Here is a 15,871-nt window from a genome sequence, read left to right as displayed (position 1 = left end):
CACGCTCCATGTATCCAGGCTCCCTCTGCAGCTTATTTGGCAAGCGCTATAGCTTGCCGAATAAGCAGGGACCCGATCAAATTAGCTCAACTCTAGTTCTTACATAGTTAAAATGCTATATTCTATTATGTACACAAGGGGGAGACATTGCAGCTGATTGGGACCTGTGCTGAGCATCTGGTAAATATTAGCCACAGAGTTTGCTTTGAAATGGAAAAATAATTAAAACACAAGACAGAAAGAAGATGTAGTCATCGTGGATAACTGCTTCCTCCTGAAGAGTTTCCAATACATTAGTAATACATATTAGGCATGATGTCATGGTTTTGTAGGAAAGACGCATCTACAGATTGTACTGTACTAAAATCAAATGTAAACTATTTTATAGTTTTACACATTTAGAAAATATTTGGGGCTAACAGATCACAGGAACTTAACCCTCCGTCAGGCGCAATAGATCTGACAGGCACACAGTAATTTGTTTCACTTCTCTCTCCTTGCCCACTTATCAGAAAACCCCACCCCTCCTAGTTATCTCCTGACTCTACAGGCTCTGTGAAACCTGATATCACAGTGACTCAGCAGACCTTCTAGTGAGCAGATATCAACACTTTGGCTTCTCAGGCACATTGCGCCTGATTTCAACACAAATTGAAAGGTTAGTATTTTCTTTTTTTATTCATCACGATTGTGTATTTAGCTTGTTTTATGAAGGATTAATGCTAAGTTAGTGTACATAAGTACTGTTTTCTTAGACAAAAGGAGGGTGGCTTCTAAGGCACATTGCGCCCTAACACATACTCTTTCTCTCTTGCTTCAGATTTTCTGCTGCAATGGCCAGAAAACAGTATGATTCATCTAAACCCCTTCATTTAGAAGAAATGAAGATTTTTTTGTTAGAAGATGATGAGGAAGAACCAGCAGTAACTGAGGATTTAGAGGAATCTAGTGGCATTTCATCTGAAGATGAGGTAGCAGAATGTAACACTGATTCTGGAACAGAGCAGGATGGTGATGACACTGATACAGAGGAAACAGACACAGATCTAGCTTATTATTTGGGCAAAGATAAAAATACAAAGTGGAACAAAAAGGCACCCAAGAACAAACAGCGCAGAGAATCCCACAATATTATTACACACCTTCCTGGAGTTATTGGAAGTGCTAGAAAAGCTAAAACTGCAGTGGAATGTTGGAGTAATCGAATTACAGATAGCATGTTGGAAACTATTGTTCGGTTCACTAACCAGTATATTGACACAATCAAAGAGCAATTCTCCAGAGAGAGGGACATCAAAAACACTGATGTGATTGAACTCAAGGCATTTATTGGCTTGTTATACCTAGCTGGTGCTTTCAGAGCAAATAGGCAAAGTTTGGAGGAGCTGTGGGGGACAGACGGTGATGGCATCGAAAAATTCAGCCTTGTGATGAATCTGAAACGATTCAAAGTCCTGATCCGTTGCCTCCGTTTCGATGATCGAAGTACCCGGACAGAACGAAAAGGTTATGACCGGCTTGCACCAATTCGGGACATATTTCAACAATTTATTATGAATTGTCAAAAAAGCTATTGCCCGGGGCAATACCTCACTATTGATGAGATGCTTCCAGGTTTCCGTGGAAGATGTGGTTTTCGGCAATATATACCATCGAAGCCAAACAAATATGGAATTAAAATTTTTGCCATGGTTGATGCAAGGATGATGTACACTATGAACATGGAAGTTTATTGTGGAAGACAGCCACCAGGTCCTTTCAATGTGAGCAACAAGCCTAGTGATGTGGTAAAGAGAATTGCTGAGCCAATGTTTGGATCTGGTCGAAATATCACTGCTGACAACTGGTTTACTGACTTTGATCTGATTGATTTTTTAAAAACGAAAAAGCTGTCATATGTGGGAACTGTTAGAAAAAACAAAAGGCAGTTGCCACCAGATTTTCTATATACAAAAGGCAAACAACAGTATAGCACTATGTTTGGGTTCAGTAATGGAAAGATTTTAGTTTCTTACATCCCACGCGAGAGGAAAAATGTGATTTTGGTCTCTTCATTACATAATGATTACACCATTGATCCAGAGTCTGGGGAGCTAAGGAAACCAGAAATCATAACTTTTTATAATTTGACCAAAAGTGGCGTTGACACTGCTGACCAAATGTGTGGCAATTTCAATGTAAGTCGAAATACCAAACGCTGGCTGATGGTAATCTTCTTTACAATGCTGAATGTGGGTGGCATCAACTCACAAGTAATTTACCTCGGTAATGAACTTAAACAAATGCGCAGAAGAATGTACCTAAAACAATTGGCTAATGAACTGGTGAGTGGAGAGCTAAGCCTAAGAAGTACAAAGACGGTTGGAATGCCCCTTGCCCTGCAACACCGGTTGAAGAGATATCGTCCCAAGGACGTTCCAGAACAAACACCGACTCTACCACCTTCTAAAAGACGCAGTTGTACTACCTGCTCATTTGTATCTGGTTTCAGAAGGCTTTCTAAATATGACTGCAAAATATGTAAAGAATCAATCTGCCTTTCCCATGCAACTTTCGTCTGCCAGCCTTGCTTTTCTAAGTGTACCTGTGCTGCTTCTGCTGCAATTGAAACCACTGAAGATGAGTAGAAAATAATTAAGTAACATCTAAGTGCAATATCCTTTAAGTTTTTTTCCATAATTTTATATTTAAGCAATAGTTAAGTAAAGATAACTGGAGCCTATTTGGCGGTACTACCGAAAAGTGGTACTTTTAGTTTTAATAAGTTTATGGTTAATAAATGGTTTTTTTTGCATCTGATTTGGTGTAATCTCTTTTAATACATTCCTATGAAGGTCACTGACTACTTCTATAGTCCTGAAATTGAAATATGTAGCTACTATAGGTGGTTTTCTGACCTGTGCTTGTCAGGCACATTGCGCCTGAACTGACGAGAATCTATATTGCGCCTGACGGAGGGGTAAGGCAGACTGACAATGCATTTACATATATCACAAATTGGTCATACAGATTAGTGTTTTACTTTTTGGGCCAAAAAGGGAATGGATCTCATTAGAGAAAAGCAAAAAAAAAAAAGTGAGAGGCAGTGATACAACTAGAATCCTGTGGACCCCAAGGTAAAATTTAGATTAGGGACCCTTTACCCCCACCAGCATGTTACTCGGAAACATGTGTCTCAGTGGTGATGTAAAGACGTTTTCGCCCTCTGTAAATGTATATAAGAAAAAAATACAGATAAAATAGAACTCTCACAGAAAACACAGGAATAAGATTAGTTTCTACTTAATATTTTCACCATTCCAAAACAAAAATCATTGTAGAAGTGGAAAATAATAGTGCCCCATCATGACCATATATTACCACCCCTTAGCATCAGAATATAACCACCAAGACTAATCTACCAATAATACTACATACAATATACAAAGGACAAAAAGCACCACATAACACCATGATCATATATTACCAGCAAATACAGTAAGACACCTGGTCTTTGAGGGAGCTGTTGTTTGGGCATGCCTTAATTCAGACAGCCAATCGCTTCTTTCTCCCAGAGATAATCCGGTGGTAGAGATGTTTGTTGGCGACCTTCTCACAGAAAAGACCTGAGTGCTCGTTCGAGCTTTCCTTTATATGGGAGAGAAGGCAAATATGGCTGATGTGCAAACGATCAACTGAAGCATCGTTCGGTTAACAACCATCTACAGTCATGGCCAAAAGTATTGACACCCCTGCAATTCCGTCAGATAATACTCAGTTTCTTCCTGAAAATGATTGCATACACAAATTCTTTGGTATTATTATCTTCATTTAATTTGTCTTAAATGAAAAAAACACAAAAGAGAATGAAGCAACAAGCAAAACATTGATCAGGGACCGTGTTCTTTTCTTTGAATGCCTCTTTTTTTTCTCCTGTAAACTCTATGTTGATGCCTTTGCCCAAAAAGCTCTACTTTTGCCTCATCTGACCAGAGAACATTCTTCCAAAACGTTTTAGGCTTTTTCAGGTAAGTTTTGGCAAACTCCAGCCTGGCTTTTTTATGTCTCGGGGTAAGAAGTGGGGTCTTCCTGGGTCTCCTACCATACAGTCCCTTTTCATTCAGACGCCGATGGATAGTACGGGTTGACCAGGCTCGGACTGGCCCACCGGGGAACCGGAGGATCCTCCGGTGGGCCCTGACACTGGCATCTGCTGGCAGGGCCTCCCCCCGCTCCAGGGCCCTCCCCCCGCTCCAGGGCCCCCCCCGCCGCCGCCCGCCCGCTCGCTCGCCTGCTCGCCTGCCCGCCTTGAATACTCACCCTGCTCCAGCGATGGTCTCGGCGTCTGCACTGCAGCTCGTCCTGAACGAGCGGTCACGTGACACCGCTCATTAAGATCATGAATATGCGCATATTCATGATCTTAATGAACGGTGTCACATGACCGCTCAAGCAGGAAGAAGGTGCTGCGCCGGCGCCGCCGCCTGGAGTTGGGACAGAGCGCGAGGGATGTTGGCACGGCCGTGCAGTGGGACAGGTGAGTATGAGGGACGGAGGGACGGAGGGACGGGGGAACGGGGGGGGGATGAAGGAGGACATAAGCCGGCGCGCCGAGCAGGAGCAGGAGCGGAGAGATAAGCCTGCATACAGGGGGGAATATGAGCCATGCAGGGGGGAATATAAGCCATGCAGGGGGGAATATAAGCCATGCAGGGGGGAATATGAGCCATGCAGGGGGGAATATGAGCCATGCAGGGGGGGATATAAGCCATGCAGGGGGAATATGAGCCATGCAGGGGGGAATATGAGCCATGCAGGGGGGAATATGAGCCATGCAGGGGGGGATATAAGCCATGCAGGGGGGAATATGAGCCATGCAGGGGGGAATATGAGCCATGCAGGGGGGAATATGAGCCATGCAGGGGGGAATATGAGCCATGCAGGGGGGAATATGAGCCATGCAGGGGGGAATATGAGCCATGCAGGGGGGAATATGAGCCATGCATACAGGAGGGGTAATATGAGCTATGTATATGGGATAGGAGGGAGATGAGCCATGCATACAGGAGGGGGGTCATTATACAGTATGGAGCATCATGTGTGGCCGTTATACAGTATGGAGCATCATTTGTGGTCATTATACAGTATGGAGCATCATGTGCGGATATTATACAGTATTGAGCATCATGTGCGGATATTATACAGTATGGAGCATCATGTGTGGCCGTTATACAGTATGGAGCATCATTTGTGGTCATTATACAGTATGGAGCATCATGTATGGCCGTTATACAGTATGGAGCATCATTTGTGGTCATTATACAGTATTGAGCATTATGTGGGATCATTATACAGTATGGAGCATCATGTGCGGCCGTTATACAGTATGGAGCATCATTTGTGGTCATTATACAGTATGGAGCATCATTTGTGGTCATTATACAGTATTGAGCATCATGTGCGGCCATTATACAGTATGGAGAACTGTGTGGCCGTTATACAGTATGGAGCATCATTTGTGGTCATTATACAGTATTGAGCATCATGTGCGGCCATTATACAGTATGGAGAACTGTGTGGCCGTTATACAGTATGGAGCATCATGTGCGGTCATTATACAGTATGGAGAATCATGTGTGGCCATTATACAGTATGGAGAACTGTGTGGCCGTTATACACTATGGAGCATCATGTGCAGTCATTATACAGTATGGAGCATCATTTGTGGTCATTATACAGTATTGAGCATTATGTGGGATCATTATACAGTATGGAGCATCATGTGCGGCCATTATACAGTATGGAGCATCATGTGCGGTCATTATACAGTATGCAGCATCATGTGTGGCCGTTATACAGTATGGAGCATCATGTGTGGCCATTATACAGTATGAAGAACTGTGTGGGCCATTATACAGTATGCAGCATCATGTGTGGCCATTATACAGTATGGAGCAATGTGTGGCCATTATACACTATGGAGCATCATGTGTGGCTATTATACAGTATGAAGAACTGTGTGTGGCCATTATACAGTATGCAGCATCATGTGTGGCCATTATACATTATGGAGCATCATGTGTGGCCATTATACAGTATGGAGCATCATGTGTGGCCATTATACAGTATGGAGCACTGTGTGGCCATATTTTTGTTTGCTTATAATTATTGTATATAAAATAGTGTGATCAGCAGTGCTAAATGGCTGCGGTTGGGACGTGGATATGGGTGTGACTAGTTGTGAAATGGGTCTAGTCAGAGGCGTGGCCTAAAATTTGCCGCGGCGCACTACGCGCGCCGCAAACTTTATACCTCCTTCCCTTCTTCAAAAGTTGGGAGGTATGGTACCGCATTTGCCAGATCACGGCAAGTGCCGAAAATCCCATAGAGATTGACTGAGGCCGAACGCAGTGTTGCCATAAGTGATCCGTTACGCGGCAGATGCAGAAAAACTGCCCGATCTGCTGCAAAAGGCGACTTTCACATCAGCGATTCTTGCCAAAGTCACTGCCGATAGTGTCATACTCAACAATGGGGGAGGCAGCACTAAAAGTGCCTAGGGCAGCAGAAACTCTAAATACGGCCCTGGGGGGCTACATTATATTCTGTGGGGGGACTGCATTATACTCAAGGTACTACATTATATTATGGGGGGCTACATCATACTATATGAGGGGTTACAGTATACTCTATGGGGGGCTGCATTATATTCTGTGGTGGGGCTGCATTATTCTCTCAGGGGACTACATAATATTATGGGGGCTACATCATACTATATGAGGGGGCTACAGTATACTCTATGGGGGGGCTGCATTATATTCTGTGGTGGAACTGCATTCTCTCAGGGGACTACATTATATTCTGTGCTGGGTGGCATTATACTATATGAGGGGGGGGCTGCATTATACCCTATGGGGGTGCTACATTATATTCTATGGTGGGGACTGTGTCATACCTGAGAGGGTTGCATTATATTTTGTGGGGTGCTGCATTATATTCTATGAGAGGGGGCTTGCATTATATTTTATGAGGGGGCTACATTATATTCTGTGAGGGGGCTACCCCAACCCTTGCTACATTATTAAGACGTGAACTACCTTATATTATACCCTGATATTAGCGCTTTTTACCGCACAATTGGTGGTCTTGTATCTATTTCTATGTAGCTACATAGTGGGCCCCAAGAATGATTTTCTCTGGTGGGCCCAAGGTGCTCCAGTCCGACGCTGGTTGACACTGTTGTACCCTCGGCCTGCAGGGCAGCTTGAACTTGTTTAGATGTTAGTCGAGGTTCTTTATCCAACATCCGCACAATCTTATATTGAAATCTCTTGTCAATTTTTCTTTTCCATCCACATCTAGGGAGGTTAGCCACAGTGCCATGGGCTTTAAACTTCTTGATGACACTGCGCATGGTAGACACAGGAACATTCAGGTCTTTGGAGATGGACTTGTAGTCTTGAGATTGCTCATGCTTCCTCACAATTTGGTTTCTCAAGTCCTCAGACAGTTCTTTGGTCTTCTTTCTTTTCTCCATGCTCAATGTGGTGCACACAAGGACACAGGACAGCGGTTGAGTCAACTTTAATCCATGTCAACTGGCTGCAAGTGTGATTTAGTTATTGCCAAGACCTGTTAGGTACCACAGGTAAGTTACAGGTGCGGTTAATTACACAAATTAGGGAAGCATCACATGATTTTTCGAACAGTGCCAATATTTTTGTCCACCCCCTTTTTTATGTTTGGTGTGGAATTATATCCAATTTGGCTTTAGGACAATTCTTTTTGTGTTTTTTTCATTTAAGACAAATTAAATGAAAATAATAATACTAAACAATTTGTGTTTGAAATCATTTTCAGGAAGAAACTGAGTATTATCTGACAGAATTTCAGGGGTGTCAATACTTTTGGCCATGACAGTAATGTTAATGGCTGACTTTATACATAGGAGCTCTGTAGACAGTTTATAGTGCTACTGTACAAGCTGAACAGGTGATATTATAGACAGGAGCTCTATAGCTAGTATTTTACTCACGTATAAAGTTCCATTAACTCCACAGCGCTTTGCAGATACTAATCGGCACTGTCCCCATTGGGGCTCACAATCTAAATTCCCTATCAGTACAGTGTCTTGTGAAAGTATTCGGCCCCCTGGAACTTTTCAGCCTTTTCCCACATATCATGCTTCAAACATAAAGATACCAAATGTAAATTTTTGGTGAAGAATCACCAAGTGGAACACCAAATTTACATTTGGTATCTTTATGTTTGAAGCATGATATGTGGGAATAGGTTGAAAAGTTCCAGGGGGCCGAATACTTTCGCAAGGCACTGTGTTTTTGGAGTGTGGGAGGAAACCGGAGAACCCAGAGGAAACCCACACAAACACGGGTAGACAAACTTCTTGCAGATGTTGTCCTTGGTGGGATTTGAATCCAGGACATCAGTGCTAAAAGGCTGCATTGCTAATGTGGCACCCCAGGAGTTCAGGTACCACAGTGGTGCTGCCTTCCTCTCGGGGAGGGTAATGCCATGCCTGGAGACAGGAGGGATCCCTTTGGCAGGTAATCTCACATACAACTTTTTCTGACTCCAGGCCAGAAGGGGGAGCTCAAAACCTGGTTTTAGGGGAGCTTCCCTCAATTTACATCCTGGTCTGGAGGAGGAGTGAGTAGTCTGGTGCAGACAAGATACAGGGAAAGAGCAGAGGAGTGATAGGAGCTTGAGGAGGGCTGTTATTGAGCCCCTCAGAGCTGAAGCGCAGAGGCCGGGCACTGGGAGCCCAAGGTTGTGGGCAACTGCAAGTTCCACATCAGAACCGGAGGGCAGAGATCTGAAAGTAACCTGTCCCATTAAACCTGAGGTACAGCAGCATTCCAGAGCCCGGAGTCACCGTATACAGAGATCCCAGAGAAACAGCTCAAGTTGCCTACCATACAGGTACTGTCCTAGGACAGGAGAGAACGAGGACCTTGTTAGGACACTACAGGCAGCAAGGGACTAATAGTCAGCGCAAAGTGGAAGGCTCCCTGTTGGCATATGCAACAGATTGGGACTTATTATAAGTGAAAAGAGGACTTTATACTAACCAGACAGCAGATGGCGATAGTGTGTAAAGTTATATACTTGCTGTAATGTGGGGAGGGAAGCTCTCAGTTGTTGGTTGTTTTCTTACTTTCTGTTTTTGCTTTTCTTCATGAATGTGTTGTGTTCAGTGCACGGACTGTGTGACACTGAATTGTATCTCATGTTTATCCAGTATGAAGTAAATACTGTTTACTCAAGATATCTTGCTGATTGAAGCTCTCCTAAGTACAGCGGTGACTGCAAGAAGACGCACTCTGCAACAGGTTATGGGCCCAGGCACCCCAGACACTACAGGTCTGCACTACAAGCCCAGGCAGAAGGATCCTGGTTTATAGCCCAGATAATGGAGCACATAGATAAGCTCTGTAAACAGAAGGAACTAAATCCAGATACAGAGTGACAGAGGAATTCACCATCCCAGGAGCTGGATATAATTGCAGAGAATTCACAGGACATACAGGAGAATATCTTCAGTACAACTCTCTAAACAAGTAAGACTATATAAAGATGATGAGTAACACAGAACTGAAATTTACAGTAGCTAAACTGAATAGTGAAAATTATCAGTTATGGAAATTCAAAGTAGAGATGTTGTTATCTAAGGATGATCTATGGGAAGTAATTGTTACAGCAAGACCAGATCAAGATAATCAGACATGGGATAAGAAGAATATACAAGCGAGAGCCACCATTAGCTTATTAGTGGATGATGCTCAATTAATACATATAAGAAATGAAGAAACAGCTAGGGGAATGTGGGAAGCATTAAGAAAACTGTATGAGAGACCTAGCTTGAATCACAAGTTATTTTTATTAAGAAAGCTGTACAGTATGAGATTGAGTGCAAATGACGATATGCAGAAGCACATATTCTCAATGATGGAAGTGATATCACAGCTAAGATCTATTGGTGAAGATGTTAAAGAAAGTCATGTAGCAGCTATATTGTTGTGCAGTTTACCAGATTCGTATACAGCCTTGATAAATGCCCTTGAGACAAGACCAGAAACTGACATTACATTAGATTTTGTGAAAACAAGACTAATAGATTAATATCAGAGAAGAAAAGAACAAAGAAATGATTCTTCTACTGAAAAGGACAGTGAAAACGCTCTTAAAGCTACAGAATTCAAAAAAACCCTATAATAAAGAGACAAGAGAATGCTTCAGATGTAAGAAAAAAGTTCATTTAAAGAAAGACTGTACCATATGGAAAGCAGAACAACAAAAATTACAACATAAAAAGCATACACAAAAAGTAAAAAACACAATTTCCGATTCATGTGAGAATAATTGGAATGGCACATTTAAAGTAACAGACAAGAAATCATCACTTGGTTGGTTTATTGATTCAGGAGCAATGAGTCATATGACAAGTGACAAGAATTTCTTTACTGATCTTGATTTAGATAAGAAAGAAGCCATTTATCTCGCAGATGGAAGCAAAATAATCGCAGAAGGTATCGGACAAGGTATGCTAAATTGTTCAAACAAGTTCGGACAAGATTCAAAGATACTTGTACAAGATGTGTTGTATGTTCCAAAATTGGAAGGCGGATTATTATCTGTGAAATGTTTAACAGAAAAAGGACTTACAGTGAAATTCAAAGACAATGAGTGTGCAATTATTGCAGAAAACAAGGTGATAACCAAAGTCAAGGCAGAAGAACAATTATATCATTTTGACACACCAAAGGAACAGATGAAGGTATGTACACATGATCACAAAAACTGTATTCACATGTGGCATAGACGTCTAGGACATAGACACCCTGACAGTATAAGGGAACTACAGAGAAAAGAATTGACAAAAGATTTAAAGATATCAGATTGCTCAATTACCATAAGATGTGATTGTTGTATAAAATCCAAAGCCACAAGGATATCTATTCCAAAAGAAAGTGAGATGAAAAGCGAAAGACCACTTGATTTGGTGCATACTGATGTATGTGGACCCATGAAAGTGACTACAGCAGGAGGCAATAGATACATGTTGACTTTTATAGATGATTACTCAAGATACACAGTCACATACTTTTTTTGTTTAAATAGTTTTTTATTGAAAGCAAATGTGAACAATACAATTTATGCATTTTCCAGTATTTTGCAAAATTTTAACATTTTCCAAGCCCCCAACAATCCCAACAAAACCCAACCCCCCCCCTCCCCTGACAGCTCATACCCAGTTATACTTTTGTTACCAGTATTGATGGTTCTTTGAGCCATTTGACTCACTTATGTCCGCTTGTTCCTCTAGCACTCTCTTCCTTTCAGAGGCCCTCATCCTCCCATTTCCCATAACTACTCATCCCAGCTCGAGCCACGGAGACCACATTTTGTCAAATGTTTCTATTTTCCCACGTCTTTTATAGACCCCCTTTTCCAAATTGAGACCATATTTAACATAATTCAGGAATTCACCCCTTGTAGGCGGTTCCTCTTTGATCCAGTTCCTTGCTATTACCTTCCTTGCCATATATAATAGCCTAGCTATTGCTATCTTCCAGGTGTTATCCACTCTGATTTCCTCTACATGTCCCAGTATACACACTATCGGATCCCTCGGCACTCTGCATTTATACGCCCCTTCCACACGGCTCATTACCACCAACCAGAAAGCAACCAGTCTTGGACATGTCCACATCATGTGGTATATTCCTGCATTCTCAGTCCCACATCTCGGGCATTCGGAGTCAGCACGCAACCCCGCTCTGTGCAACACTTCCGGTGATTTATAGACTCTGTGTAAGATGTACAGCTGCGATAGTCTGTACGGCTCACTCAGTGACACTCGTGGAACCCACTCCAACACCGACTCCCAGGTTTCATCCTCCATTGGGCCTAAATCTCTTTCCCATTTCGCTCTCGCTTTTAAAGGGAAGTCTAGCAGATGTGCATGTAGAAGGTCCTTATAAAGGGTGGTAATGACTCCCCTTGTGGACCCTTCCCCACACACGTATTCCAGAACTATGTCCTCCTGGATCTCAATACCACCACCCTTGTTCTGAGCTTTAAAAGCATGTTTCATCTGAGCATATTGATATTCCCCAGTCGGTCTCAGTCCAAACTCCCCTTGCAGCTGCGAAAAGGACTTTAATCCTTGTTGTTGAATTATCTGAGCCACCAAGTGGATTCCTTTGGCCTGCCACTCCGCCAGCACTCCAAGGGCCGCAAACTCAACCAAATTATTATTAAACCATATCGGTGTAAATTTAGTCAGCCCCGTGACCCCCCGAATCTGTCGCAGTCTGGTCCATAATTTATATATCAAAAACATAGTTGGGTATAATTTCCCCAATGCATCCAAGGAACCATCCTCCAGACACTGCGCTACCGGTCGTCGGTCCGTCATCCCCTCCATCAAGTGCTGTACCGCACTGGAAGACGCCTCCCGCGCCCAGCCCTTCAAATGTTGGCTCTGGGCTGCAAGAAAATATAACTCAGGATTAGGTAAAGCCAATCCTCCATCTTCCTTGGGTCGCTGAAGCGTCTCCAGGCGAATACGTGGGCACCGCCTCCCCCATATCAGACTTCTAAATAGAGCATTAATCTGCCGGAATTTCCCACGTGGAATCCAAACTGGCGCATTATGTAGGACGTAGAGTAATTTGGGCATCACAACCATTTTAATGAGATTAACCCTACCTACCACCGATAAGTGTAATTTATTCCACGCATCCACTTTTGCTTTAAGAACGCCCATGAGAGGTGTCAAATTCCTATATAAAAACTCTGTAACTGGCATCGAGATCCATATTCCCAGGTATTTGAAAAGGGATACTACCTTAAGCCGCCCCTCTCCCAATGGCTCACTTCTACTCTCCTCCACCTCATCCACCTCAAAGAGGACCGATTTATCCCAGTTTATCCTCAATCCCGATAAGTCTCCAAATTTCCCAACGATCTCGATAGCCCCCTTCAAGGCTTCATCCGGGTCCGCCAGGAACAGTAAGATGTCATCTGCATATAATGCAATCTTCTCCTCCACACTCCCATATCTGAACCCAGGGACCTCATCCGATTGCCGGATCTTGGCGGCCAGTGGCTCCACAGCTAAGGCAAACAGAAGGGGCGACAGTGGGCAACCCTGCCTCGTACCTCTGGCCAGCTTTATAGGCTGAGAAAGCTCCCCATTCACTCTAATTCTAGCTGTTGGTAGTGAGTATAACAGTTGAGTCCACGCCACAAATTGCGGGCCAATACCCATACATTTCAACACCCGCCAGAGATATCCCCACTCCACACTGTCAAACGCCTTATGGGCATCCAAGGATGCAATAACCCTTCGGCCACAATTGTCAGACTTCAGCTGCAGGTTCATATGCAGCCTCCGCAGATTAACCGCTGTAGATCTGTCAGGCATAAAACCAGATTGATCCGGATGTACAAGGTTAGCAATGACGCTGGACAAACGGGTAGCTAACACCTTGGCCAAGAGCTTGACATCGATGGTTAACAGAGAGATTGGCCGATATGACTCAGGCTTCCCCAGATCCTTATCCTCCTTCGGAATAACCACTATATTAGCCTCCCTCATAGATGCTGGGAGAAACCCTTGGCATCCAGCCTCCTCCAGTACTAACTTTAATCTGGGAATCAGCACTTCCTCCAAACTTTTATAGATTTCGGCTGGTAACCCATCAACCCCAGGTGCCTTTCCATTGGCCATAGACTTCAGCGCCCGACTCAGTTCCTCCTCGGTGATAGGGGCATCGAGGCTCACCCTATCCTCCTCACTCAATTTCGGAAGACCCAGACTCTCAAGGAAAGTCTCCGTTTCTCCGGCTGACTCATTGACCTTGGAGGAATATAAGTCCGCGTAAAAGTCCGCAAAGACCTTTATAATATCCGGTGTTTCAGATACCCTGCTCCCCCCATCCGAAACCAACGAGTGTACATACGAGGTACTACGCTGAGCCGCGGCTACCACCGATAGCATGTGTCCAACTGTCTCTCCCTCCTGAAAATAAGCCACCCTCTGAAACTCCCGCTTCCTTTCAGCTTTCCCCAGCAGAATCTTTTCCATACAATTTTGCGCTGTTCTCAATCTTTTCTCTGCCTCGGAAGTCCCCAGCACAACCATCTCGTCCTCCGCGGCTTTCAGCTCCTCCAACGCCACTCTCTCCGCTTCCCTCGTCTTCCTCTTACACCTACTAATGTCTCTAAATAGTAACCCTCTCAGGTACGCTTTCATTGCATCCCAAACGGTTAGAGCATCTGTACTCCCATCATTTAACGCAAAGAATTCCGTCACCTCCTTCCCTATACCGTCCAAGTCAATGCTCTGTAACCAGTTAGGATGGATCTTCCATTCTCTCCCGCTTGCGGTCCGTGTCCCCAACAACCTAACCTCTACCTCAATTGGACTATGATCCGAAAGGGCCCTCGGCAGATAACGCACCTCCCCCACCATTGTGTCCAACAGGCGATTACCCAGTGCCATATCAATTCTGGATAGCGTAGCATGAGCCGGTGAATAGCACGAGTATCCTCTCTCCCCAACATGTCTGACTCTCCATAGATCAATCATGCCTAATTCACGCACATAGGTTCCAAATGTTGTAGTGTGCCCCTCCGACCTATTCTGGGTGTTCTTATTTTTATCCCAAAAGTCATCACATATATTGTTCAAATCCCCAATAATTAAGATTGGCAGTGGTTCCCATCGTCCCACCCTCTCCAATACCTCCCTGATCTTCTTACTTGAATATGGAGGTGGAATATACATTGCCGCAACACACAATCTCACTCCATACAATATACATTGTATCACCACATACTGACCCTCAGCATCCACGCATACTTTCACCTCTTCATATTGCACTCCCACCGGCACCAACACTGACACACCTCTTGAGTACGTCGAAAAGGTAGAATGATACCCCTTCTGTATCCAACGTCTATTCAGTACGTCCACTTTCTCCTGTATCAAGTGCGTCTCTAGCAAGCATATCATAGAAGCCCGTTGATCCTTCGCATACTGCAAGCTCGCAGCTCTCCTAGACTTATCCGCCAGGCCTCTCACATTCCAGCTCAATATCTTAAAGCGGTCCCCTATTATGTGACTCATCATCTTTAGTTGTGTCGTTACTCCCGGTTCTGAGCTGTCTAACTTCCCTTCCCACCCTCACCCCACTCCCCCCTCCCCCACACCCCCCAATACTATACATTCTGCCTCTTATCAAGAGTGGGGCACCATCACCCATTGCGAACACTCTTGTTAACGTAACCTTCTCCTTCCGCCTCCCGCTACCGTTTATAACAGAATTCGGCGCAATTCTTAGAAGAACAATATAATTGAACCTGTATTGTATTACAACTGCAAGAAACTAAATAAACTTTTAGTACGCTGCACACCCTTCCTCCCTCGTACTTCTCCGCCGCATCAGCACTCCCAGTGCTTTCCCTGAGTAATATCCAACTCCACCCTCCAACCTTCACATTTCAATTACCAGTGTACTGTCAATCAATCTCTTTTTTTCCCCCCTTTTTGAAAGATTTAAGATATCTCCCGACCAACCCGCCTCACATTTTCAATCTCCTTTCCCTTTAAGTTTTTTAGCGTTAAGATCTATCCACTGGGTAGCGTCCTCCGGCGTCTGGAAAAAATGAATCTTATCCAACGCTACCACTCTCAGTCGTGCCGGAAACATCATGGAGTATTGCACTCCCAGTTCTCTCAGCCGTCTCTTGATACCCGTGAACATCATCCGTTGTTTCTGTACCAGGGCGGAATAGTCAGGGTAAATAGCAATTCTTTGACCTCCAATTGTCAGATCCGTCATGTCTCTAGCCTTCCTCAGGA

General features: G+C 43.9%; 1 protein-coding gene across 1 annotated transcript in view; it reads left to right on the top strand.

The window, feature by feature from the left end:
• The first annotated feature begins 440 nt into the window (after positions 1-440).
• The window catches only part of LOC138671723 (piggyBac transposable element-derived protein 4-like), a 39,177-nt gene continuing 23,746 nt past the window's right edge, over positions 441-15,871 (top strand). The window contains exons 1-2 of the mRNA XM_069759875.1: positions 441-658; positions 821-2,324. Of these exons, the coding sequence (XP_069615976.1) occupies positions 834-2,324 (1,491 nt within the window). The 5' untranslated portion in view covers positions 441-658; positions 821-833. The remainder of the gene's footprint in view (positions 659-820; positions 2,325-15,871) is intronic.

This window comes from Ranitomeya imitator, chromosome 3, assembly GCF_032444005.1.
Source record: "Ranitomeya imitator isolate aRanImi1 chromosome 3, aRanImi1.pri, whole genome shotgun sequence".
Lineage (NCBI taxonomy): Eukaryota > Metazoa > Chordata > Amphibia > Anura > Dendrobatidae > Ranitomeya > Ranitomeya imitator.
Note: the sequence above shows the minus strand (reverse complement) of the source record. Positions and strands in the feature narration are given on the sequence as shown.